The 27,794-nt window shown below is 52.0% G+C and overlaps 1 protein-coding gene across 1 annotated transcript; it reads left to right on the top strand.

Moving 5' to 3' along the window:
- The first annotated feature begins 246 nt into the window (after positions 1–246).
- On the top strand, positions 247–27,577 carry LOC139266951 (netrin-G1-like). Its single transcript, XM_070884590.1, has 7 exons — positions 247–631; positions 13,628–14,271; positions 17,278–17,454; positions 18,566–18,585; positions 23,064–23,231; positions 25,335–25,469; positions 27,348–27,577. The coding sequence occupies exons 1-7, from the start codon at positions 389–391 to the stop codon at positions 27,575–27,577; spliced, it is 1,617 nt and encodes a 538-aa protein (XP_070740691.1). The 5' UTR covers positions 247–388.
- Positions 27,578–27,794: the final 217 nt, after the last annotated feature.

Genomic DNA, 27,794 nt, shown 5'->3' with positions numbered 1-27,794 from the left:
CAGCACTGGGAAAACAGCTGGAATCCCAACACATGGAACATCTGTACCGACACTGGGAAACAGCTGGGATCCCAACACCTGGAACATTTGTACAACACTGGGAAAACAGTTGGAATCCTGACACCTGGAACATCTGCATCAACACCGGGAAAATAGCTGAAAGCTCAACACCTAAAAGATCTTCACCAACACTGGGAAAACAGCTGGAATCCCGATACCTGGAACACCGGCACCAACACTGGGAAAACATCTGCAATCCCAACACCTGTAACATTTGCACGCACCGAGATCGCCCCTCTGTGAGCACGTCCAGTCGGAGCGGGGACTCACTGAATCATCCACAGACGGACCGAGATGGCCCCTCTCTGAGCGTGGTCCAGTCGGAGCAATGCGTCTGTCCGGTTTGTTGCCCCTTCAGGCCCTTTGGGCAGCCCTGTCTCTCGCCGCGCAGCACTTCCCGTCCTGGGGTCACTACGACCTGTGTAAGGCCCAGCTTCACTGGGACCAGGCCATGAGTTGGGATTACATGGCCTGCCAGCCCGAGGTCACCCTGCTCACCAGGTCACTGAAGGTCAGCTTGGATCCCTCCGACAGTACGTGTGGAGAGACCCCCGAGATGTACTGCACGCTGGTGAGTAGAAGCCTTTCTGAGACAGCCTCTGTTGTGTGTCGCGCTGTGAATGGACGCTCACTGAACGGCCTTTATCAAAGTGAATTCCATCCAAACTCCTACATTTGCTTCATTAACAGAGGCATCGAGTGCAAAAGCAAGGGAGTCATGGTGAACCTTTATATATCATTGGTTAGGCCCCAGCTGGAGTATTGTGTCCAATTCTGGGCACCACACTTTAGGAAGGATGACAAGGCCTTGGAGAGGGTGCAGAGGAGATTTACTGGAATGTTTCCAGGGATGAGGGACTTCAGTTATGTGAAGAGACTGGAGAAGCTGGGATTGTTCTCCTCAGAGCAGAGAAGGTTAAGGGGAGATTTGATGAGGTGTTTAAAATCATGAAGGGTTTTGAAAGAGTAAATAAGGAGACACTGTTTCATATGGCAGGAGGGCCAGTAACCAGAGGACACAGATTTCAGATAATTGGCAAAAAAGCCAAGGGGGGAGATGAGGAGAATGTTTTAATGCAGCGAGTTTTTATGATCAGGAATGTGCTGCCTGAAAGGGAGGTGGAAGGAGATTCAAGAATAACATTCAAAAGGGAATTGGATAAATACTGGGAAAGGAGAAATGGACAGGGCTATGGGGAAGGAGTAGGAGAGTGGGACTAACTGGACAGCTCTGAGCCAGTGGCAGAGACAGACGATATCACGGAGGTGAAAGTAGGCGGGCTTGGTGAAGGAGGAGATATGGGGATGGAATAACAATCTGATAAGTTGCATTTCGTGGAACTGTGAGGAGATGTAAAACTGCTGGGCTGAACAGGAAAGGTCAGGACACGAAAACCACAAAACTCGCTGCTTCCCAGTGACTCACCATAAGGGGTGGCAGTGTTTGTAAAATTAGACACGGTAATAGATGTGAGGAGGGAGTTCGAATGTTTATAAACACTCCCTGGAGCTCCTGACCCCTGTGTCTGACCCCTGCCCAATATCCTCAGTGGGGAATATGTCCCATTTTGTCTGAGCCCTGCCCAATATCCCCAGTGGGGAATATGTCCCATTGTGTCTGAGCCCTGCCCAATATCTCCAGTGTGGAATATGTCCCATTGTGTCTGAGCCCTGCCCAATATCCCCAGTGAGGAATATGTCCTTGAGATGTAAATTCAAGCCTGTTTCTAAATATTAATGATGCTCTTGTTGAGTGAATCATCTCCTCAGGATAATTGGTTCCTACATCATTGTTCGAGGGGAAACGCCTGGTTTAATAATCAGCCGTACGTTTCAGCAATAATTGAAAATGTATAATTTATTGCAGAACATGCAGTTCATCAGAGGGCATTATTCTCCAGCTCAATTAGTAATCTGTTGTAAAAATATTACGAGTCTTTGAGGTAAATCTTCCATCTGTCCCATATCCCACTGTGGGAGCTGTGTGTGAAACAGGGCCCGGACCCAGTGAGACCACACTAGATGTTACTGTCTCAGTTTCACACCTCAGGACGTCCCAAAGTGCTTCACAGACAATGAAGGACTTTTTGAAATCGCAATCATTTTTCTTTCACCGATAAAAACGCGGCTGAATTTATCGGCCGTTATCTCATAGTTTGCATTTTTTAATATGTAACAGTTTTTGACAGGTGTACTCGCTCCTTCTTTCCCGATGTGTCCCGACTCCTGAACTTGTGTTCCCTGATTGTGTGTTGACTGTGAGTGAGACGGAAAGACTCCAGGGTGAGAATGTATTCAGACTGTGGCTGTAACCTTGGTGCAAAGACACGAATTCCTGGTCATAAACTGCTGTGATCGAATGTACCGGGGCACGGTGGTGCAGGGCTTCTGTGACTGGACCAGTAATCCACAGAACCGCACTTCCAATCCCTCCATGGGCTTTGAGACTGGGCAGAGGGAGATACTGCCGGTCCTGCTGGGAGACTCAGTCCCAGGCACATCCTTCAGTTTTTTATTTGTTCCTGGGATGTGGGCGTCGCTGGCAAGGCCGGCATTTATTGCCCATCCCTAATTGCCCTTGCGAAGGTGGTGATGAGCCATCTTCTTGAACCGCTGCAGTCCGTGTGGTGAAGGTACTCCCACAGTGCTATTAGGAAGGGAGTTCAGGATTTTGACCCAGTGACAATGAAGGAACATTGAATATATTTCCCAATCAGGATGCGGTGTAACTTGGAGGGGAACGTGGAGGTGGTGGTGTTCCCATGGAGGCCATGGGTTTGTGAGGTGCTGCCGAAGAAGTCTTGGTGAGTTGCTGCAGTGCATCTTGTAGATGGTAAACACTGCAGCCACGGTACGCCGGTGGTGGAGGGAGAGAATGTTTAAGGTGGTGGATGGGCTGCTTTGTCCGGGATGGTGTGAAGCTTCTTGCGTATTGTTGGAGCTGCAGTCATCCAGGCAATTGGAGAGTATTCCATCACCCGCCTGACTTGTGCCTTGTAGGTGGTGGAAAGGCTTTGGGGAGTCAGGAGGTGAGACAGTCGCCGCAGAATACTCGCCTCTGACCTGCTCTTGTACCACAGTATTTATGTGGCTGGTCCAGTTAAGTTTCTGGTCAATGGTGATCCCCAGGATGCTGATAGTGGGGGATCCGACAATGGTAACGCCGTTTGAATGTCATGGAGAGGTAGTTGGACTCTGGCTTGTTGGAGATGATTATTGCCTTCCACTTGTGGACCATTGTAGGGGCGAGATGGGACATGGGGCACAGGGACACAGTGTGACCGGGGGTGAGGGGAGAGAGAGATGGGACATGGGACACAGTGACACAGTGTGACCAGGGGTGAGGGGAGAGAGAGATGGGACATGGGGCACAGGGACACTGTGTGACCGGGGGTGAGGGGAGTAAGAAATGGGACACGGGGCACAGTGACACAGTGTGACCAGGGGTGAGGGGGTGAGGGACTGTGTTATGAGGTTAGCTCGAACAGTCAAATTAAAGGGAGAATCGTCACCACTTCTGTAGAAACACAGTCTGTGCCTTGCTCGGGTAAAAGTCTGACAGCTAATTATTTCTGAATCCGATCACCAATTCTGGAAATCCCAGCGAGTGGTGACAGCTGGTGAATGTTAACGTGGAGTTTCTGGGTAATTTCTGTAAGCTGAGTTTGAACTGATTGTAAACTGGTGCCTGGAGATTGTGTCTGATCAATGTGATTTTAGTGCCCAAAAAAAAAAAAAAAAGAAAAACACAAAAAAAAACCACAAAAAAGAAAAAAAAGGGCCTTGTAAATGTCTGGTGTGTCATCCAGGTCGGGTGGCACGGTTTAATGTTTTATGTTTTTCAGATAAACTCCAAAAAGAGTTTCCTCTCGGGATTGTTAACATCTGTATCCGTTCCCCTGCCAGCTGTTCACACAATCTCACAGCACAGCAGGATGCTATTGGCCCATCGTGCCTGTGCCGGCTCTTTGAGAGAGCGATCCAATTAGTCCCACTCCCTGCTCTTTCCCCATAGCCTTGCAAATTTATCCTTTTTCTCAAATTTATCAAGTATATTTTTCCCTGTTTTAAGGGAGTTTAGTTGAAGCAGGTTCAAACAGCTCCTCAAAGAGTGGGTACAGGCACGATGGGCCGAATGGCCTTCCGTGCTGTGAGATTCTGTGATATTTCCCCTGTTTTAAGGGAGTTTATTTTCAGCAGATGCGAGCAGCAGATGGGATTTCAGTCAGAACGAGCCAAACATTCTCTTTGTAATATCGCAGTCCATTCTATTGGGTCTGGGACTAAACCTTTATTACTCAGATGGGAAATCGAGGGTTTGGGAGAGGCCTACAGGAAGTGGAATAAACCTGAGGCCATAGACTTTATCCCCATGAATCCTCCGCCTGCCCAATATCTCACTCACTGCCCACTGTCCCCAGTAAACCGGCTGCACATTAAACTTTCCCAGTCTCTTGATTCCTGGATCAGAGCTCCCTCACTGCACTGCTCTCTGACAATGTTCCACTCACTTTAGCAGCTCAGATAGGAGAATGTTTGAAGAATAATTTACTGTTGTTGTGGCACTGACTGACTGACCCCTGACCCTGTCTATAAGAGCCGATCGACACAGGCCGGTCAATAATGTGGGATTACACCACAGCTGGTTGAAGATTTGCTGCAGATTCTCAATCTTTCCCCAGTCTGGTTTCTTTCTCTGAAACCTCCCTCTGGTCTTCTCATTGCTGAAATGTTTAGACACAAACACCAGGTGCAGAGTTCTGGGTTTCATTAACTTGAACAAACATTCATTTCTGCCGGCTCACGTTCTTTATAATTAAATTCCAAAGTGTAGAATCCTATTGAGCTCCCTGGCAAGGTGTTGACTTAAAACCGCTGTTCCTTTATTAAATTAATTCTGGGGATTTGGGCATCGCTGATACGGCCGGCATTTATTGCCCATCCCCTGGTGCCCTGAGAAGGTGGGGGTGGGCCGCCTTCTTGATCCTCTGGAAGCGGGTTTGATACAAACTGAGTGTCTCGCTCGGCCACTTCAGAGGGTCATTAATAGTCAACCACGTTGATGTGGGCCTGGAGTCACATATAGGCCCGGGCAGGTTACAGAGGCAGGTTTCCTTCCCTAAAGGACATTACTGAACCAGTTGGATTTCACGGCAATCTCCCTGAGCTGTGGGCCGTGGGGGGATGGACCCTCTCCCTGACCCACTGTGGGCCGTGGGGAGAGGACCCTCTCCCTGACCCACTGTGGGCCGTGGGGAGAGGAACCTCTCCCTGACCCACTGTGGGCTGTGGGGAGAGGAACCTCTCCCTGACCCACTGTGGGCCGTGGGGAGAGGAACCTCTCCCTGACCCACTGTGGGCCGTGGGGAGAGGAACCTCTCCCTGACCCACTGTGGGCTGTGGGGAGAGGAACCTCTCCCTGACCCACTGTGGGCCGTGGGGAGAGGAACCTCTCCCTGACCCACTGTGGGCCGTGGGGAGAGGAACCTCTCCCTGACCCACTGTGGGCCGTGGGGAGAGGAACCTCTCCCTGACCCATTGTGGGCCGTGGGGAGATGGACCCTCTCCCTGACCCACTGTGGGCCGTGGGGAGAGGACCCTCTCCCTGACCCACTGTGTGCCGTGGGGAGAGGACCCTCTCCCTGAGCTGTGGGCCGTGGGGAGAGGACCCTCTCCCTGACCCACTGTGTGCCGTGGGGAGAGGACCCTCTCCCTGACCCACTGTGGGCCGTGGGGAGATGGACCCTCTCCCTGACCCACTGTGGGCCGTGGGGAGATGGACCCTCTCCCTGACCCACTGTGGGCCGTGGGGAGAGGACCCTCTCCCTGACCCACTGTGGGCCGTGGGGAGATGGACCCTCTCCCTGACCCACTGTGGGCCGTGGGGAGATGGACCCTGTCCCTGACCCACTGTGGGCCGTGGGGAGATGGACCCTCTCCCTGACCCACTGTGGGCCGTGGGGAGAGGACTCTCTCCCTGACCCACTGTGGGCTGTGGGGAGAGGAACCTCTCCCTGACCCACTGTGGGCCGTGGGGAGAGGAACCTCTCCCTGACCCACTGTGGGCCGTGGGGAGAGGAAGCTCTCCCTGACCCACTGTGGGCCGTGGGGAGATGGACCCTCTCCCTGACCCACTGTGGGCCATGGGGAGATGGACCCTCTCCCTGACCCACTGTGGGCTGTGGGAAGAGGAACCTCTCCCTGACCCACTGTGGGCTGTGGGGAGAGGAACCTCTCCCTGACCCACTGTGGGCCGTGGGGAGATGGACCCTCTCCCTGACCCACTGTGGGCCGTGGGGAGAGGACTCTCTCCCTGACCCACTGTGGGCCGTGGGGAGATGGACCCTCTCCCTGATCCACTGTGGGCCGTGGGGAAAGGACCCTCTCCCTGACCCAATGTGGGCCGTGGGGAGAGGACCCTCTCCCTGACCCACTGTGGGCCGTGGGGAGATGGACCCTCTCCCTGATCCACTGTGGGCCGTGGGGAGAAGACTCTCTCCCTGACCCACTGTGGGCCGTGGGGAGATGGACCCTCTCCCTGACCCACTGTGGGCCGTGGGGAGATGGATGATACCAGAAATGAGAGGGTATACATATTAGGAAAGGATGACCAGGCTGGGTCACTTTTCTCTTGAAAGCAGAATGCTGAGGGGTGATCTAATGAAGATCTTTGAAATTATGCAAGGTTTTGATAGAAACATAGAAACATAGAAAATAGGTGCAGGAGTAGGCTATTCGGCCCTTCGAGCCTGCACCGCCATTCAATGAGTTCATGGCTGAACATGCAACTTCAGTACCCCATTCCTGCCTTCTTGCCATACCCCTTGATCCCCCTAGTAGTAAGGACTTCATCTAACTCCTTTTTGAATATATTTAGTGAATTGGCCTCAACAACTTTCTGTGGTAGAGAATTCCACAGGTTCACCACTCTCTGGGTGAAGAAGTTTCTCCTCATCTCGGTCCTAAATGGCTTACCTCTTATCCTTCGACTGTGACCCCTGGTTCTGGACTTCCCCAACATTGGGAACATTCTTCCTGCATCTAACCTGTCTAAACCCATCAGAATTTTAAACGTTTCTATGAGGTCCCCTCTCATTCTTCTGAACTCCAGTGAATACAAGCCCAGTTGATCCAGTCTTTCTTGATAGGTCAGTCCCCGCCATCCCGGGAATCAGTCTGGTGAACCTTCGCTGCCCTCCCTCAATAGCAAGAATGTCCTTCCTCAAGTTAGGAGACCAAAACTGTGCACAATACTCCAGGTGTGGCCTCACCAAGGCCCTGTACAACTGTAGCAACACCTCCCTGCCCCTGTACTCAAATCTCCTCGCTATGCAGGCCAACATGCCATTTGCTTTCTTATCCGTACCTGCGTAACTGCATGCCAACCTTGATAGAGTTGATACAGAGAAAACCAAGAAATCCAATAGGGAATTCAGAAGAAACGTCTGTACCCAAAGAGTGGTGAGAATGTGGAACATGCTCCAACAGGGAGTGGTTAAAGCGAATAGTGTAGATGCATTAAGAGATGCTAGACAAGCTTATGAGGGAGACGGGAATAGAGGGTTGTGGATAGATTTAGATGAGGAAAGACGGGAGGAGGCTCGAGTGGAGCAGAAACACCGGCATGGACTGGTTGGGCCGAATGGCCTGTTTCCCTGCCGTATATTCTATGTAATCCTATATGTAATCCTATATGTAATCTGACGTAATCTTTCAGCTCAGTACTGGCCCACTAAATGCTGTTAACTGAGCAACTCTGCTCAAACATTAACTCCAACAAAGGGCCTGATTACTGGGTGATGGGAAGTGACAGCAATCTGCGGGATTACACTTTATGGAGCTACTAACTTCTGTGCTCAATAATACACTAATTAACATCATTAACCAGGGGACTGAACCGTGCTGATAGTGAGTGGTTTAGTTAGTGATAACGACAGGCTCTTCGTCACACCACACAGTGTAAATCCGAGACAGCAACACTTAAAGCCTGAAATAAATGTCAAGGAATGAGTGGATTTGTAGAAGGAACAATGATTCATAAGATGCTCCGTTTATGCTCCAGTGTTGCAGGAGCAGTTTCTGTAATACATAATCCTTATATTGAAGTATCTTCCCTTCCTGCGTTGATGCAGCCACACACAGCAGGAGCCCGTTGTGTCTCTCTCTCCCTGGGCTGTATGGTGAGGTTTAATTCTTCTCTTCTTCTTAGGCAGTCCCCCGGAGTTGAGGATGACTTGCTTCCACATTAAAATGAGTTGTCAGGTGACTGATGAGACCAATGTGAGATCCACAGTCTCTGTCACAGGTGGGGTAGATGGTGGTTAGAGGGACGGGTGGGTGGGGTGCTTGGGTTGTCGTACGTTCCTTCTGCTGTTTGTACTTGGCTTCCGCATCCTCCCAGCAAAGAGACTCGATGTGTTCGTCGCCTTCTCGGATGCTTCTCCTCCATTTTGAGCGGTCTTGATCCAAAGATCCAAGATGCGGCCACTCACAACAACATCGAGCAGACAATAGGGGTGCTCAAGCAGCGTTTCCGAAGCCTGGACCACTCTGGAGGCAGCCTTCAATACTTCCCTCAACAGGTGTCGCTATTCATTGTGGTGTGCTGCATGTTGCACAACTTGGCCATCATGAGGGCCCAGGCCTTACCAGCGGGGAGTGCAGCCCCAACTCAGGAGGAGGAGAAAGAGGAACAGGAGCCTGGCGAGGCCCCGACTGGCCAGCCAGAGGAGGAGGTGCAGCAGCCACGGAGGAGACACCGTGGCACTGCTCCCGATACAAGGGCCACATATCAGCGGCTCATCATACATCGGTTCTCCAACAACACAACACAACCCCTGACCAGCAACTAATAAACATTTAACAACAGCCCCTTGAAACACCATAACACACAATCAACCTCAACAATATCTGTACACAGGCCCCTGCCATTTGTCATTCCACAACAGTACCCATGTGCCATATTAGGCACATACACTTACAACAATAGCAGGCCTCAAAAACTGCAACCAGATCGTGACAAACATATTTACAGGATGAGGCCATCAGTCCATTGTGGCCAAAGTTTTTATTGAGACTAGCTCTGGCATTTGCTACCCCTTACCTTAACCCCCTCCCACACCTCCTGCTCCTCCTCAATGTTGCCTCAGTGCCTGCAGCAAGGCTGCTTGAGGGCTGCAGTGTGTGTAATACAGACACTACAGATGGCCGAGTAGGATACATTGGACCAGCTCTGGGCCTGGAAGGCCCGGCTGCAGACTGCACCACCTCAGCATCGGCGGCAGCAGTCTAGGTTGGCTGGTGTGTAGACCGCAGCAGGTGCAAAGGCAGAGTGGCAGCGGTGGGAGCCAGAATGCTGTCATCTTGTGCAAAGACAACACGTTCCATTTCCCACAGCCCACTGCCACTCCCCCAGGGCGGAGCCTCAACATCTGGAGCAATATGTGGGAGCGCAGATTACTGGCCTGCTTCGGCACCGTTACCTCCCCGTTGGACTGTGGGGAACAGAGAGGATGGCAGCAGTCAGTGTTTGCATGGCATCACTCTGCGAGTGACTCAGGACAGCCTGAGTCTCAAACGCAGCGTTCTGAGAGTTGTTGCCACAATCATTGACAGTATCACATCACAAAGACCTTGCGTGGCTTGGGTCTGTGATGCGATAGCTGCTGCCACATCAACCATGGCACGTGCTCTCCCCTCTGCGACTCCACTGTCGCTGGTTGAGTCCATCTCCCTCTGTAAATGGGCAAGGATGGGTTCATTGAACTGCTGAGAGGCAGGGACAATGCTTGAGGCGGTCTCCCCCAACCTCAGGGCAGGTGTATCCATGCTCTGCGGGACCTTCTCTAATACACCCATTGGCTCGCAGTGCATTTGCATGGACTCTCTGGACATAGCCTCCAAGTCCAGGTCCACGTCTGACTGTCTCTGAGCAGGATTGATGGGTCGACTCACTGTCCGGGGAGATGGCCCCCGAGCTTCCCCTCGCTCTGGGCGCTGCTACAGGCTACTGGATTCAGGAGCCTCAGGCTCTTCAAAGCCCAGGAATGTTGGCTCTTCCACCAAGGTGGTGTCCCCACTCGGTGCAACTGATGAGGGACCCTCATAGGCACCACACTTTCCTCACCTTCCTCATCATCTTCCCCGTCAGTCGAAGTGGACGGCGTTTGCTGTCAAGGGTCAAGGATCTCACAGAAATGCCAAAGGGCATTCACATACCGTCACGGTCCACAGGGGGCACTGCTACTCCGGCCACTACCGCACCAACTGGTGTGCCCATGGGGATGGACACTCGCTCCTCCATGTCACTGAGGGCTTCTATGTCAGGCTCCCCTCCACCGGTGCACTGCTGCTCTCTCCTGTTTGAGCTAGTTTCACCTGCAGTAAGAAGCACAAGAAGGTGTGAGTGAGTGTGCAGCTCATCGTGTGCCACATGTGTCTTCCATAGTTGAATAGTTGCTGCTGTGTGGATGTGTGTAAACGTGCATTTGAATCTGCGTGGCTGCTCACAGTGCATGTGTGAACGGTGGGATGAGGTGAGAAGGACCTCAGATTAGGGATGAGGCTGAAGTCTTGTGAAAGGGTAGTGTGAGGAGGGGTGAGGCTGAGTCGGGAACCAGAAGGTGAGTGAGGTTTGGATGGGCCGGGCATGGCTGGTGACCTGAGCCTGAACATTTATGGTGCCTTCACCAACAAAGACCACGGCCTGGGACACACAGTGACGGAGCAGTCGGAGGTCAGTTGTAGCGCTGGGGCACGGTGCTGTTAATTATGTCCCGAGGACACGGCAATTCAGGAGCACGTCACATCTGCACCGTTCCTTTATTCATTACACAGCTTTAGGATTGTGGTACTAATGTTACCCCATTCCTTCTACATCGAGTATTAAAAATAACCAATCCAATATGCGGCTTTAGTCACTGCCTTTAGTCGATGCTGTGACGGTTGTAGATTCATTAATTTCTATGATCTCTGTATATTGCCGCGCTCTCCATCTTTATCACACACATTAGTTTTATTGATTGCTGCAACAGCCACTTGCTGGGGATGAGGATGTTACAGGTGAACTGTCTGATTATTTGGAAAAGGATGTCGGGCTGATTCTGTGTTGCCGATGTCAGGTAGAGTCGCAGTGTGTCCGATCCACAGGATGCACTGCAGCAACTCGCCAAGGCTTCTTCAGCAGCACCTCCCAAACCCGCCACCTCCAGCATCTAGAAGGATGAGGGCAGCAGATGCCTGGGAACACCATCACCTCCAAGTTCCCCTCGAGTCACACAGTGTCCCGACTGAGAATCACAGCATCATAGAATGATACAGCACAGAAGGAGTCCATTCGGCCCATCGTGCCTGTGTCGGCTCTTTGAAAGTGTTACCCAATTAACCCCACTCCCCGCTCTTTCCCCACAGCCCTGTAAATCTTTCCCCTACAGGTATTTCTCCAATTCCCGATTGAATCTGCTGCCATCGCCCTTTCAGGCAGCGCATTCCAGATCACAACATGTGGAGCTGCCACTGTGTCCATCGCTGCTTCACCGCGGAAGGTCAATGACCTGAAGTGACCCCGAGGGAGCCCTGCCACCTCCGACTGCTCCCTCACAAACCAGCCTGAGGTAAAGCATCATTAGGCCCACAGGCTGGGCGAGGGTCCGACACACAGAGCCCAGGGGTAAGGCCTGAGCACAAATAAGGGATTGTTTTAACAATAGACGATAAAAAGACAAGTTCCCGTCAATCATTCCGCTCACAAAACTCTCGTCGTTTCTCTCTCTCTCTCTAACCCAAACAGACAGCTGCAGTGAGACTCATTTCCCATCTCTGAAGGTCGGAGGTCGGAGATTCTTTCACTGAACATGAACTTTGGAAAATCTAAACAAAGAAAACGTCCAAAATGTCGTCATGTCAGAAATCTGTCCAAATATCAGCTCCCTGGTCTCTTTACAGTCCATTTTATTTTGCTCATAACGATTCCCAAGAATGATTGGGGAACTGAGAGGATCTAATTTTGGGGAAAGGCTGAACAGGCTGGGGCTCGTTCCTGGTCCCAGGGATGGGGGTTTCAGTTCCAGGGAGAGACTGGAGAAGCTGGGATTGTTCTCCTTACAGCAGAGAAGGTTAAGGGGAGATTTAATACAGGTGTTCATGGTCATGAGGGGTTTAGACAGAGTAGATAGAGAGAAACTGTTCCCATTGACGGAAGGCTCGAGAACCAGAGGACACATATTTAAGGTGATTGACAAAAGAACCAAAGGCGACATGAGGAAAATTGTTTTTGCGCAGTGAGTGGTTAGGATCTGGAATGCACTGCCTGAAAGGGTGGTGGAGGCAGAGCCCAGCGGGAGAATTGTGTCTAATTCTGGGCACCACACTTTAGGAAGGATGTCAAGGCCTTGGAGAAGGAGCAGACGAGATTTACTGGAATGGTCCCAGGGATGAGGGACTTCAGTTATGTGGAGACTCTGGAGAAGCTGCGATTTTCTCCTCAGAGCTGAGAAGGTTAAGGGGAGATTTAATACAGGTGTTCAAAATCATGAAGGGTTTTTGATTGAGTCAATAAGGAGACACTGTTTCCAGTGGCAGGAGGGTCGGTAACCAGAGGGCACAGATTGAAGGTGATTGGTGAAAGTACCAGAGGGGAGATGAGGAGATCCCACTTTCTACCTTCTGACATTCTGAATAGCTGCCCTTTACCCCTACTCTCTGCTTTATGTCCTGAAGCCAGCGAGCTATCCATTCTGCTACTGGCTCCCTGACTCTGCATTCTCTGACCTTATTCATTCGTCTATTATGTGGTCCCTTATCGAAGCTCTTTTGGAAATCTGGATAAATTATATCTACTGCATTACCCTTGTCTGCTCTCTCTGTTACCTCTTCAGAGAATGCAATGAGGTTGGTCAAGCAAGACTTTCCCTTTTGAACTCCATGCTGACTATTCATTATTATACTTTTGCTCTCTAAATGTTCTTCTATATTCTCCTTTAGTAAGGATTCCATTATTTCTCCTACCACCGATATTAAGTTGACAGGTTTACAGTTCTCTGGACATGTTCTATCTCCCTTCTTAAATATAAGTATTACGTTAGCTATCTTCCAGTCCTCGGGTATGACACCTTTTTCTAACTAATTAATAAATATGTGCCTCTGCTATTTCTTCCCCAGATTCATTTAAAAAGCACAAAGTGTTCCGTCCAGACCTGTGGTTTTAGTTAACCCGTGCTGTACCTATCCTGGGAGTGTTTGATTGGACAGTGTAGAGGGAGCTTTACTCTGTATCTAACCTGTACTGTACCTGCCCTGGGAATGTTTGATGGGACAGTGTAGAGGGAGCTTTACTCTGTATCAAACCTGTACTGTACCTGCCCTGGGAGTGTTTGATGGGACAGTGCAGAGCTTTATTCTGTCTCTAACCCGTATTGTACCTGCCCTGGGAGTGTTTGATGGGACAGTGTAGAGGGAGCTTTACTCTGTATCTAACCCGTGCTGTACCTGCCCTGGGAGTGTTTGATGGGACAGTGTAGAGGGAGCTTTACTCTGTATCTAACCCATGTTGTTCCGTCTCTGTTTCCAGGAGAACCCGTACATGTGCAACAACGAGTGTGATGCTCACACGCGCGAGCTCGCACACCCGCCCGAGCTGATGCTGGATGACGAGGGGCGGATTCCCAACACCTTTTGGCAAAGCGTCTCCTGGAGGAGTTTCCCCGAGCCCCTCCTGATCAACATCACTCTGTCCTGGGGCAAGACCATTGAGCTGACCGAGGACATAGTCATCACCTTCGAGTCAGGCCGGCCGGAGCAGATGGTCCTGGAGAAGTCTCTGGACCACGGCCGGACGTGGCAACCCTACCAGTTCTACGCGGCCGACTGCCTCACCTCCTTCGGGATGGAGCCGAGAAGCGCCCGGGATCTGAGCCCGGCCTCGATGCTGGACATCATCTGCACGGAGGAGTATTCCAGGGGTTACGTGTGGAAGGTGGACAAGATGGTCCGCTTCGAGATCCAGGAGCGTTTTGCCCTGTTCGGGGGGCCCCGTCTCCAGGACATGGCCTCGCTGTACGGCCAGCTGGACACCACCAAGGAGCTGAGGGACTTCTTCACCCTGACCGACCTGCGGGTCAGGCTGCTCCGGCCGGCCACTGGGGCCACCAGTGTTAACCAGCACAACCTCTCCAAATACTTCTACGCCATCTCCAACCTGGACATTCGTGGCCGGTGAGAGCTCCTTGCCCCTTCTGGCCAGAGTCGCAGACCCCACACTTCACACCCGGGGGGTGCCGTGTCAGGCCAACATCTGGGGCACTCACAGGAACAACATCTGGGGCAATCACACGGCCACGTTCTGGGGGCACTCACAGGGACAACATCTGGGGGCACTCACACGGCCAACATCTGGGGTACTCACAGGGACAACATCTGGGGGCACTCACATGGCCAACATCTGGGGCACTCAGGACCAACATCTGGGGGTACCTCACAGGGACTACATCTGGGGTTAACTCATTGGGACAACATCTGGGGGGGCACTTACAGGGCCAACATCTGGGGCATTCATGGTCGCCATCTGGGGGTAACTCACGCGACCAACATCTGGGAGGGCACTCACAGGGTCAACATCTGGGGGAGCTCAGTGTCAACATCTGGGGGCACTGTATCAGAACCAACATGTGGGAGCATTCGCAGGGCCACCATCTGGGGGATAGTCTATCAACTTGGTGATACTCCATCAGGGCAAATATCTGGTGTTCCCTATCAGAGCTTACATCTGGGATACTTTATCAGGGATAACATCTGGCATGGCACTCTTATCAGTTCTCATCTGGAGGGCACTATATCGGAGTTAACATCTGACACACAATCTCAATGAACACCTGAAGTGCAGTCCATCAGGGCCAACATCTAATTACGAGGAGCGATTACACAAACTAGGGTTGTGTTCCCGAGAATTTAGAAGGTGATTTGATTGAAGTTTTCAAGATACGAAGGGGAACTGAAAGGGTAGATAGAGAGAAACTATTTCCCTGGTTGGGGATTCTAGGAGTAGGGAGAAAAGTCTAAAAATTAGAGCCAGATCTTTCAGGAGTCAAATTAGGAAACACTTCTACACACAAAGGGTGGTAGAAGTTTGGAACTCTCTTCCGCAAATCGCAGTTGATGCAAGACCAATTGTTAATTTTAAATCTGAGATTAATAGATTTTATTTGCCAATGGTATTGAGGGATATGGTGCAAAGGCGGGTGAATGGAGTTAGGTCACAGATCAGCCATGATCCCATTGAATGGCGGAGCAGGCTCGAGGGGCTGAATGGCCTCCTCCTGTTCCTATGTGAACGCTGGGTAACTGGGGAGGTTTGACAGCGATAGATGAGGATCCCTCCCCCGGCCCACTGGGCACCGCCAGCTGCCCCTGTGTTGGGTGTTTGAGCTTCCCTGAATGGCCCTGCGACAGTGGGCACAGACCAGCATTGTGCCAGCTCTCACTGCCCCTGGTGATGGGCCCATTAACGAGCTTTCACAGTCCTGCTGGCTGGCTGGCGATGAGTCAGCGAGTTCCTGCTCAGTGTTCAGCCAATCGAGCAGCACGGAGCGAGCAGAATCTGTCCCTTTACTCTCAACACTGCCGAGCTCCAGTCTGATCAGGATTCAGAGAGTGAGAGGATCACACAACACAGGGGGAGGCCATTCAGACCATCGGGCCTGTGCCGGTCTTTGAAAGAGATATCCAATTCGTCCCACTCCCCGCTCTTTCCCCATAGCCCTGCAAATCTTGCCCTTGAGTATTTATCCAATTCCCTTCTGAAAGTTACGATTAAATCTGCTCCCACCGCCCTTTCAGGCAGCACATTCCAGATCACAACAACTCGCTGCGTAAATAAACTCTCCTCATCTCCCCTCTGAGTCTTTTACCAATTACCTTCAACCTGTGACCTCTGGTCCCTGACCCTCCTGCCACTGGAAACAGTTGCTCCCCATTTTCTTGATCCAAGCCCTTCCTGATTTGAGGAATGATTGTGACTGAAGGCTTCCTTCGTGTTGGATCTATATTCAGTCTGGGTTGGTGAGTTCCCATTTTCACATTACACAATCTCCAGGGCTCGGAGCCATTCCCTCATTATTCCACACTCAGCTTCTGGGAGGCTTGATCCAGCTTTTAGCCGAGGACAATCTTCAGACACTAATTGGAGAACAGGAGCAGTAAAATGTTTACACTGCCGTTAATGTGACTCCAAGGAACTGTCTGGGTATCTGCTTAGTTCAGCAAACAGTGCCCAGAACTGACAATTTGCTGAATGTGCAACGTACAATCTGCGGATTGTGAAGCTTCACCCTCGCAGTGAGTTAAACAGCGGCTCGATGCTGTTAGCACAGAGTCACCGAGACCAGCGTTCTCACGCTTCACGGTACAGAGACCGTCACAGCACTTTGGGCCTTTTCAAATCGCATTTACTGAACCACAACAACAACAAAATCTCATCCTTGTCTAAAAATCCCTCCATGGCCTCTCCCCCTCCCTATCTCTGTAACCACCTCCCACCCTACAGCCCTCCGAGATCTCTGCTCTCCTCCAACACCAGGAACAGCCCTCCGAGATCTCTGCTCTCCTCCACCACAGGCCTCTTGTCCATCCCCCACTCCCTTCGCCCCACCATTGGTGGCCATGCCTTCAGCTGCCTGGGCCCTGAGCTCTAGAATTCCCTCCCTGAACATCTCCCTCTCTACCTCTCTCTCCTCCTTTAAGACGCTCCTAAAACCGACCTCTTAGACTAAGCTTTTGGTCACCTGTCCAAATATCTCCTTATGTCGCTCGTGTCAGTTTATCTGATTTATGCTCCTGTGAAGCACCTTGGGACGTTTTACTAGTTAAAGGCACTTTATAAATGCAAGTTGTTGTTGCAGTTGCAGGTGTTGTTGTAAAGAAATAACTTGTGCGAGGCGCTCTATAAATGCAAGCTCTTCCTTTGAGGGGCCTGGAAGGCCGGAGCTGATCAGAAACTCTCTCCTAACGTGTTCTTGTTGCTGCCCAGAATCTGATCGTCAATCAGCGGAAACACACCCAGAAACTGACCCGCCGCCTGGGTTGAAAGGCAATAAGTGGGAGAAAAATGTTGCTGTTTGCAGAGCGAAGCTGGGAAAGGGAGAGCGGACTCGCGGAGCGGCCAGTCCCCAGTCTAACCCGGCTGCTCAGCTTATTTGAAACCAGCTTGCTGTTGTTTTTTGCCAGGTGTAAGTGCAATCTTCACGCCAACAACTGTATCTGGGAGAAGAGGAAGCTGAGTTGCGAGTGTGAGCACAACACCACGGGGCCGGACTGCGGGAGATGCAAGAAAGGCTTTCAAGGCCGAGCGTGGAGAGCGGGCTCGTACCTCCCAATCCCCAAAGGGACGGCCAATGTCTGTGAGTAACCAGAGCTGCTCCGGCCCGGCCCAGTGCCGGCACCAGTATCCCTTCACATTTCATTCTCAGCCCAACTCTCGGCAACGCACCGACTCCAAAATACAACCCACCCATCTTTGTCATTGTGTTCATGTGGGAACAGAGACTCACAGCGGGAAATTGGACAGAGCCAGGGACAGAGATAGGGTCCGTGCCCACAGCTCCACACTGAGGGAGGCGGGGCGGAGTGAGGAGGGAATAGGGGGAGGGGGTGGAGAGAGAGAGGGAGAGGGGAGAGAGGAAGAGGGGAGAGAGAGAGAGCAGGGCAGAGGGAGGGAGCGAAAAAGGGGGGAGAGAAAGAGAGACGGAGGGAGAGAGAGGGGTGTGTAGACAGAGAAAGAGAGAAATAAAGAATGAAAGAGAACAAACAAAAAGTGAGAAAGTGGGAAACAGAGAAATAGAGAATGTGAGAAAGAGGGAGAGAGAGAAGCAGAGTAAGTAACTGAGAATGAGAGATGGAAAGTAAGGGAGAAGAAGAGAGAGAAAAGGAAAGTGAGAAAGAGAATGGAAGAAATCTAGAAAAGGAAATAAAAATGAAAGAAAGATTATCCAATTAGTCCCACTCCCTGCTCTTTCCCCATGGACCTGCAAATGTTGCCTTTTCAAGTATTTATCCTACTCCCTTTTGAAAGTTATGATTGAATCTGCTCCCATCGCCCTTTCAGGTAGCGCATTCCAGACCACAACAACTCGCTGCATAAAAATAATCCTCATCTCCCTCTGGGTCTTTGGCCAATCACCTTCAATCTGTGTCCTTGGGTTACCCATCCTCCTGCCCCTGCAAACAGTTTCTCCTTATTCACTCCATCAAAACCCTTCCTCATTTTGAAGCCCTCTATCAATGTAATGTCGGGGTCAGTGAGCGAGGGGGATCGCTGGCATTATGTAGAGGGTGAGGTTGTCATAGCCGCAGGGGTTGAATTTGCTGAAACCTCACTCCGGACACCCACACATACAGAGCCAGCAGTGAGGTGCAGACTGATGTGAGAATGGAATGTTCACAGCTGGATGAACATCTGGGGAACAGCTGGGGAGGGTGAGAGGAGAATAAGCCTCTGTGTAATCAATATCTGAAGCAGATCAGGAAGTGAAGGTTGTGAGGGACATCTGTGGCCTGCTGTGTGTGGAATGTCCAGAGATCAATATCCAGATAGTGAGCTAACTGGGCAATGGGGAAGGGGTGTGTGTGACCACTGATGGCCTTACGTATTAACCCTGCGTACTTACACACTAATCGCACGTAGTGGGAGCGTCCCCATGTACTACCTTCCGGGAGCACTTTTGCAACTCCACCTGGTCTCACACAGGGCTGGTGTGAGCTCTCAGAGGATGCAGCACGCAAATCCCCCATCAGTTCCTTGTTCGTGAGTTTGACTGACATCGATCTGATGAACACTCCGTGTGATGGGTTGTGTTAATGTGTTTATCGATAAAGATTGTTAATCAGACGTCTCTATAATTCTGTTTCCGTTTCCCTCTCCAGGCCTCCCTGACCCCGTGGCGAGTGGCCGTAAGTAGGACCTATGCTCTCTGACCTGTGACCTGCTGACCCAGAGCCCATTTCTGTATCGGGAATGATCCGCTTCCCTCAAACCTCCCTCATCACTCACTGAGCGAGGAATAGGTGTAGGTGTGAGCAGAGGCCGAGTGTGAGCGGGGGCTGGGTATGAGCAGGGGCTGAGTGTGAGCAGGTGAAGGTGTGAACAGGTGAAGGTGTGAGGAGGTGTATGTGTGAGCAGGGCTGGGATCAGGAGTCTGCTTGTCCGTGCATCTATGGAGTAAAGTATAATCTCCTCGAGCGGTGCAGCAGATATGAAGCAGGGAAGATGTAATATATATGACCCACATCTCAGCTGAGATGAAAATGCTTCTTAACACTGTCTCAGTGAGAATGTTCAGTGAGAAGTGGAGGGAAGATTTGTAGAAAGCCATATGGTGGCTGAGGCCGAGATCAATGGGGACCTGTTGTAATCCCGTTATCCCAGATACAGGAATGGGAACTGGGTGAGTGTCTCGGCCTCAATCTGTTCCGCTTTGTTCCTGGATCTTACATCAACTTGTTCCCATTTATTTAACCCTTCGCATGCTGTCCATGTCATTCCAAACCATCCGCCATATCGCAACCCCGAACCAACACCCAGACTGACCGGGAGCAGAGTGACCATAACTCCCCATACTGACTGGGAGTGAACATAACTCCCCACACTGACCGGGAGTGACCATAACTCCCCACACTGACTGGGAGTGACCATAACTCTCCACACTGACCGGGAGTGACCGTAACTCCCCACACTGACTGGGAGTGACCATAACTCCCCACACTGACCAGGAGCAGAGTGACCATAACACCCCACACTGACCGGGAGCGACCAAAACTCTCCACACTGACCGGGAGCGACCATAACTCCCCACACTGACTGGGAGTGACCATAACTCCCCATACTGAAAGGGAGTGACCATAACTCTCCACACTGACCGGAAGTGACCATAACCCACCACACTGACCGAGAGTGACCATAACTCCCCACACTGACCGGGAGTGAACATAACTCTCCACACTGACCAAGAGTGACCATAACTCTCCACACTGACCGGGAGTGACCATAACCCACCACACTGACCGGGAGTGACCATAACCCACCACACTGACCGGGAGTGACCATAACTCTCCACACTGACCAGGAGTGACCATAACCCACCACACTGACCGGGAGTGACCATAACTCTCCACACTGACCGAGAGTGACCATAACTCTCCACACTGACCAGGAGTGACTATTACCCACCACACTGACCGGGAGTGACCATAACTCTCCACACTGACCGGGAGTGACCATAACTCCCCACACTGACCGGGAGTGACCATAACTCTCCACACTGACCGGGAGTGACCATAACTCTCCACACTGACCGGGAGTGACCATAACTCCCCACACTGACCGGGAGTGACCATAACCCACCACACTGACCGGGAGTGACCATAACTCCCCACACTGACCGGGAGTGACCATAACTCCCCACACTGACCGGAAGTGACCATAACTCCCCACACTGACCGGGAGTGACCATAACCCACCACACTGACCGGGAGTGACCATAACTCCCCACACTGACCGGGAGTGAACATAACTCTCCACACTGACCAAGAGTGACCATAACTCTCCACACTGACCGGGAGTGACCATAACCCACCACACTGACCGGGAGTGACCATAACCCACCACACTGACCGGGAGTGACCATAACTCTCCACACTGACCAGGAGTGACCATAACCCACCACACTGACCGGGAGTGACCATAACTCTCCACACTGACCGAGAGTGACCATAACTCTCCACACTGACCAGGAGTGACTATTACCCACCACACTGACCGGGAGTGACCATAACTCTCCACACTGACCGGGAGTGACCATAACTCCCCACACTGACCGGGAGTGACCATAACTCTCCACACTGACCGGGAGTGACCATAACTCTCCACACTGACCGGGAGTGACCATAACTCCCCACACTGACCGGGAGTGACCATAACCCACCACACTGACCGGGAGTGACCATAACTCCCCACACTGACCGGGAGTGACCATAACTCCCCACACTGACCGGAAGTGACCATAACTCCCCACACTGACCGGGAGTGACCATAACCCACCACACTGACCGGGAGTGACCATAACTCCCCACACTGACCAAGAGTGACCATAACTCCCCACACTGACCGGGAATGAGCATAACTCTCCACACTGACCGGGAGTGACCATAACCCACCACACTGACCGAGACTGGGGGTCTATGAAATGTTACACTTTGACCCCAAACCTGCTCCTTTCCTGCCCAGGTACAGCCAGAACCGATACTCAAAACCTTCATCACCGACACAAACTGAACTAAAGACAAACTAGTTCTAATGTCTGGCGATGAATCTCCATTTTCTGCTGAATTATTGAGTGAGTTGTGGCTGGATTCAGTCACACTGAATAATAACAGGGAGACTCCATCACATCCGGCATTACACAGTTTGCCTTTCAAACCCTCAACCCACTCGAATGTACCGAAATCCCACAATAACAGCCTGTCACGGCCTCACCCCATTTAATCATCTCTCCGCGGACCAGATTCCCACTAATTATCCATCGATCCACTTCGAGCGACAGCCCGGGCAGTGAGTAGACCCGGGGGAGTGATTGATTGATCCGACATTGGTTCCCGGTCCAGCAACGCCTCCAATTTATAATTCTCATCCTCGCGTTCAAATCCCTCCGTGGCCCCACCCCTCCCTATCTCAGTCAACCCTTCCCACCCTACACCCCTCACTCTCAGTAAACACTCCCACCCTGCAGCCCTCCCTATCTCAATAAATCCCTCTCACCCTACACCCCTCCCTATCTCTATAACCTCCCCCCAGCCCTACACCCCTCCCTATCTAGTAACCCCCTCCCATCCTACAACCCTCCCTATCTCTATAACCCCCTCCCACCCTACAACCCTCCCTATCTCTGTAACCTCCTCCATCCCTAACGCCTTCCCAAGCCTCCAGCTGCCTGGGCCCGAAGCTCTGGAATTCCCTCCCTAAACCTCTCCACACCCTCTCTCTCTGCTCCTTTAAGAATCTCCTTAAAACCTATCACTTTGGCCGAGCTTTTGGTCACCTATCCTAATATCTCCTCCCGAGTCTCGGTGTGAGTTTCTGTCTGATTGGCGGTGTAGCGGAGATGGAAATGTCTGTTTGCTTGTCTCTCGGATACTCCTGCCATCCCGGACAGTGTCCACTCGATGTGTGTGCGCACAGTACAGATGTTCTCCAGCTGGGATTAATAATTGCTGATTTCTCCTGACACATGCAGCTGACCCAAAGCTTGGTCGCACACGGCCAAGAATCTCATCACTAGAGGTCACGACCCCAGAGCAAGGTAGGAACTCTCAAACACCGCGACTGGCTCAGAGCACAGGAGAAAGCAAGGATTTGCATTTATATATTGCTCCTTCAGGACTGCCCCTCCGGCAGGGCAGTAATCCCTCAGTACTGCCCCTCAAACAGTGCAGTACTCCCTCAGTTCTGCCCCTCTGGCAGTGCAGCATTCCCTTAGTACAGCCCCTCCCACAGTGCAGCACTCCTTCAGTACTGCCCCTCCAACAGTGCAGTGCTCCCTCGGAACTGCCCCTCCGACACTGCAGCGCTCCCTCAGTACTGCACTGGGAGCGTCAGTCTGGATTATGGGCTCAAATCTCTGGAATGGGACTTGAACCGATGACCTTCGGACTCAGAGGCGCGCGTGCTGCCCACTGAACCACTGTTGAAAGGCCCCTAACTTGGCAGTGCTGTGTAAAACCCGGCACAGACTCTATAAACCTGGGATTGGGACCATCCATTGCCATCTGCCTGATTCAATGCAAACCGTAACTAGCCAGGAGGCTGATGTTTTCCCCTCACTGCTAAAAGCCTCCGTGTTCCCTCCCTCCCTCCCATTCCAGCCATTTCCTCCCCACCTCTCATTCCTGCAGCATGTGACCCTCTCACAGTCTGCAAACTGTCTGTGTCCCGTCTACACTCTCTGTCTTTTCCCTGCAAGCCTGCGAATGCTTCGGCCATTCGAACCGGTGCAGTTACCTCGAGCTGCTCACCACCGCCATTTGCGTGAGCTGTAAGCACAACACTAGAGGCCGACACTGCCAGTTATGTCGGCTGGGCTACCACCGAAACCCTTCAGCACAGCTGGACCACCACAACGTTTGCCTAGGTCAGTTCCTGTTACAATCTCTGCTCTCTCCTTCTTTCACCCTTCTGCTTTCAGCCCAAAACAAGATAAAGAAACAAAGAAAATACCTTCAATAGGGCTGAGCAAAGCGCGTCGGAAATCAGCTCCTCTTTCCCCAGTGACCAGCCTCAATCCAACCTTTCCCCAGTGACTAGACCCCGACCCAAACTTTCCCCAGTGACTAGACCCCGACCCAACCTTTCCCCAGTGACTAGACCCCGACCCAACCTTTCCCCAGTGACTAGACCCCGACCCAACCTTTCCCCAGTGACTGGACCCCAACCCAACCTTTCCCCAGTGACTAGACCCCGACCCAATCTTTCCCCAGTGACCAGCCTCAATCCAACCTTTCCCCAGCGACCAGGCCCCGACCCAATCTTTCCCCAGTGACTAGACCCCAACCCAACCTTTCCCCAGCGACTAGGCCCCGACCCAACCTTTCCCCAGTGACTAGGCCCCAACCCAACCTTTCCCCAGTGTCTAGGCCCCAACCCAACCTTTCCCCAGTGACTAGGCCCCAACCCAACCTTTCCCCAGCGACTAGGCCCCAACCCAACCTTTCCCCAGTGACTAGACCCCGACCCAATCTTTCCCCAGTGACTAGGCCCCGACCCAACCTTTCCCCAGTGACTGGGCCCCAACCCAACCTTTCCCCAGTGACTAGGCCCCAACCCAACCTTTCCCCAGTGACCAGGCCCCAACCCAACCTTTGCCCAGCGACCAGGCCCCGACCCAACCTTTCTCCAGCGACCAGGCCCCGACCCAACCTTTCTCCAGCCATCAGGCCCCGACCGAACCTTTCCCCAGTGACTAGGCCCCAACCCAACCTTTCCCCAGTGACTCGGCCCTGAACCAACCTTTTCCCAGCAACTCGGCCTCAACCCACCCTTTCCCCAGCAATGAGGCGCTGATCCAACCCATCAATGAGGGTTTGGTGTAGGCTTTCCCTAGCAATGAGGCCTGGCCGAGGCTTTCCGTAGCGATGAGGCCTGTCCCAGGCTTTGTTGAGTTATAGCGAAAGCTCTGTGTTTTGACGATATAATCATCGTCTCCCTGTCTCCATTGTTTTTCAGGAATTTGTATGTTGTTTGTACTCTCGGTAAACGACCATCCTGCATTGTAGCAGCGTTGCTTCCCTCTGCTCAATGTTACCCCTCCCCCCCAGTGTCCACCAACAATCCTCTTTCTCCATTTCCTCATCTCCTCCCATTCTCCACACACACAATTACACAGAATGTGCAGCACTGAAACAGGCCATTCAGCTCAACCGCTCCATGCCGGTGTTTATGCTCCACACGAGCCTCCTCCCACACCTCTTCATCTCACCCAATCAGCATATCCTTCTATTCCTTTCGCCCTCATGTGTTTATCTCGCTTCCCCTTAAATGCATCGATACTATTTGCCTCAATCACTCCCTGTGGTAGTGAGTTCCATTCTCTGGATAAAGAAGTTTCTCCTCCATTCCCTATTGGATTTATTAGTGACGATCTTATATTTATGACCCTAGTTTTCGACTCCCCACAAGTGGAATCATCTTCTCTACGTCCACCCTATCAAACCGCTTCACAATTTTAAAGACCTCGATCAGGTCACCCCTCAGTCTTCTCTTTCCCAGCAAAGAGCCCCAGCCTGGTCAGCCTTTCCTGATAGGTACAACGTCTCAGTTCTGGTATCATCCTTGTAAATCTACTTTGTACCTTCTCCAGTGCCTCTATGTCCTTTTTATAATACTGAGACCAGAACTGTGCCCAGTGCTCCAAGTGCGGTCTAACCAAGGTTCGATACAAGTTTAACATCACTTCTGTGCTTGTGCATTCTATCCTCTATTGATGAACCTGGTTTGTTTTTTCTGGCCTTGTTAACCTGCGTTAATTCTGTGCAGTTGCCCCAGGGAGTGGAACACGGGCCGTGTGCAGTCAGTGTGTGGAGGATTGAAGCTGTTTGTAAAGTGTTGGAGACTTGTTTCACCCCCACAGTCTGAGCCTCCCTTGTCCCGGCTCGCACTCATTCCTGTCGCTGAGGTTGTGTCGCTGTATTTATTGGGAACAGCCGTGTGCAGTGTGTGTGTTGTCTTGTTTCTGCAGACTGTGAGTGTCACCCTGATGGCTCGCTCCACCATCGCTGTAATGACACGGGATATTGTGACTGTAAGGAGGGGGCGACAGGGCCCAAGTGTGACAGGTGCCTGCCCGGATATAACTGGCACAGGGGCTGTCGAGGTAAGTAACCGTTCCAGCACCAGCCCCTCCCCTCACTCCGCCCCGGCTTCTGGGTGTCAGGGTCAGCAGAGTATCCGATAGCAGAGATACCGTGGGGGGAAACACAGAGGCTTTTAGTGAGTGAATCCCCCTGGACTCTCCCATCACCTGCCACACAATTAGTGGCACAGCTCCTCACAAAGGGAGGCCTGGAGTTCAGTGAGGGCGGGTCATAGAATCAGACAGCACAGAAGGAGGCCATTTGGCCCATCGGGTCTGTGCTGGCTCTTTGAAAGAGCGATCCATTTAGTTCCACTCCCTGCTCTTTCCCAATCGACCTGCACATCTTTCCTTTTCAAATATTTATCCAATTCCCTTTTGAAAGTTACGATTGAATCTGCTCTCACCGCCCTTTCAGGCAGCGCACTCCAGATCACAACAACTCGCTGCATAAATAAACTCTTCCCATCTCCCCTCTGGTCCTTTGCCAATTACCTTCAACCTGTGACCTCTGGTCCCTGACCCTCCTGCTCCTGGAAACATCTTCTACTTATTTACTCGATCAAAAACCTTTCATAATTGTGAACACCACTATTAAATCTCCCTTTAACCTTCTCTGCTCGAAGGAGAAGAATCCCAGCTTTTCCAGTCTCTCCACATAACTGAAGTCCCACATCCCCAGTATCATTCCTGTAAATCTTCTCTGCTCCCTCTCCAAGGCCTTGACATCCTTCCTAATGTGCCCAGAATTAGACAGAATAATTGGACACAGAATTTAATCCTCAGTCTCTGCCTCAATATTTAATCCCATCCTAACTTGCACCAAGTCCCGTTCACCCATCCCCCTGTGCTCGCTGATCCTCATTGGCTCCCAGTCTGGCAATGCCTCAAATTTAAAATTATCATGTTTGTGTTCAAATCCTTCCATGGCCTCATACCTACCTATCTCTGTAACCTCCCTCCAGCCCTACACCCCTCCCTATCTCTGTAACCCCCTCCAGCCCGACACCCCTCCCTATCTCTGTAACCTGCTCCAGCCCTACACCACTCCCTATCTCTGTAATCCCCTCCAGCCCTACACCCCTCCCTATCTCTGTAACCCCCTCCAGCCCCACATCCTTCCCTATCTCTGTAACCCCCTCCAGCCCTACACCCCTCCCTATTTCTGTAACCTCCTCCAGCCCGACACCCTTCCCTATCTCTGTAACCCCTTGCAGCCCTACACCCCTCCCTATCTCTGTAACCTGCTCCAGCCCTACACCCCTCCCTATCTCTGTAACCCCCTCCAGCTCTACACCCCTCCCTATCTCTGTTACCTCCTCCAGCCCTTCACCCCTCCCTATCTCTGTAACCCCCTCCAGCCCTACACCCCTCCCTATCTCTGTAACCCCCTCTAGCCCTACACCCCTCCCTATCTCTGTAACCCTCTCCAGCCCTACATCCCTCCCTATCTCTGTAACCCCCTCCAGCCTTACACCTCTCCCTATCTCTGTAACCCCCTCCAGCTGCATAACCCTCCACGATCTCTGTGCTCCTCCAGTTCTGTCCTCTTGCATATCCCCGACTCTAATCGCTCAACCATTGGGGGCCGTGCCTTCAGCTGCCTGGGCCCGAAGCTCTGGATTTCACTCCCTAAATCTCTCCACCTCTCGCTCCTCCTATACGACAATCCTTAAACCCTACTTCTTGGGCCAAGCTTTTGGTCCCCTGTCCTAATATCTCCTTTTGTGTCTCGGTGTTAAATTTTGTCTGATAACCTGTGAAGCACCTTGGGACGTTTTAGTACATTTAAGATGCTATATAAATGCAAGTTGTTGTAAAAGTGAGAGAGAGTTGTAACAATCTGTAACGTGGGAGAGTTTCTATGACCTGACCTTTCTTTTCTCTGACCTCTTGCAGCGGGCGTGTGCGATAACTTTCTGACGCGGTGTGAGAACGGAGGAGTGTGTGAGGACAATGGGAGGTGTGTGTGCCCCGCTCCCTACACCGGGCTCCTGTGTGAGAAAGGCCAGTGTGGGGAGGAAGTGGGAGGGTGTGTCTCCCAATCTCCGCGGGACCCCACCTTACACCGGGTGCTGCTGTCGCTGACTGCGCTGCTAACCACCGCTAACGGCCGCCCGCCGCTCTGACCGGCTTCCAGCGCCATGGCTGCTCACGGGAAGGTGCGAAGACCGTAGGAGGATCCAGCGTTTACTGCGTCGCCGGTAAAACACGCTCCCCTCCCCGGCTCCCACCCCTGGGAAAGGCAAAGTGGAACTGAGGCCGGAGCCCACCCAGCCCGACTGGATGTGAGAGGCCGGAAGGAATGGGCAGTCAGTGGGGACTGGACTCTCGGACTCCCCGCGG

This window comes from Pristiophorus japonicus, chromosome 7 (genome assembly GCF_044704955.1).
Source record: "Pristiophorus japonicus isolate sPriJap1 chromosome 7, sPriJap1.hap1, whole genome shotgun sequence".
Lineage (NCBI taxonomy): Eukaryota > Metazoa > Chordata > Chondrichthyes > Pristiophoridae > Pristiophorus > Pristiophorus japonicus.
This window is presented reverse-complemented; position numbering and strand designations above follow the sequence as displayed.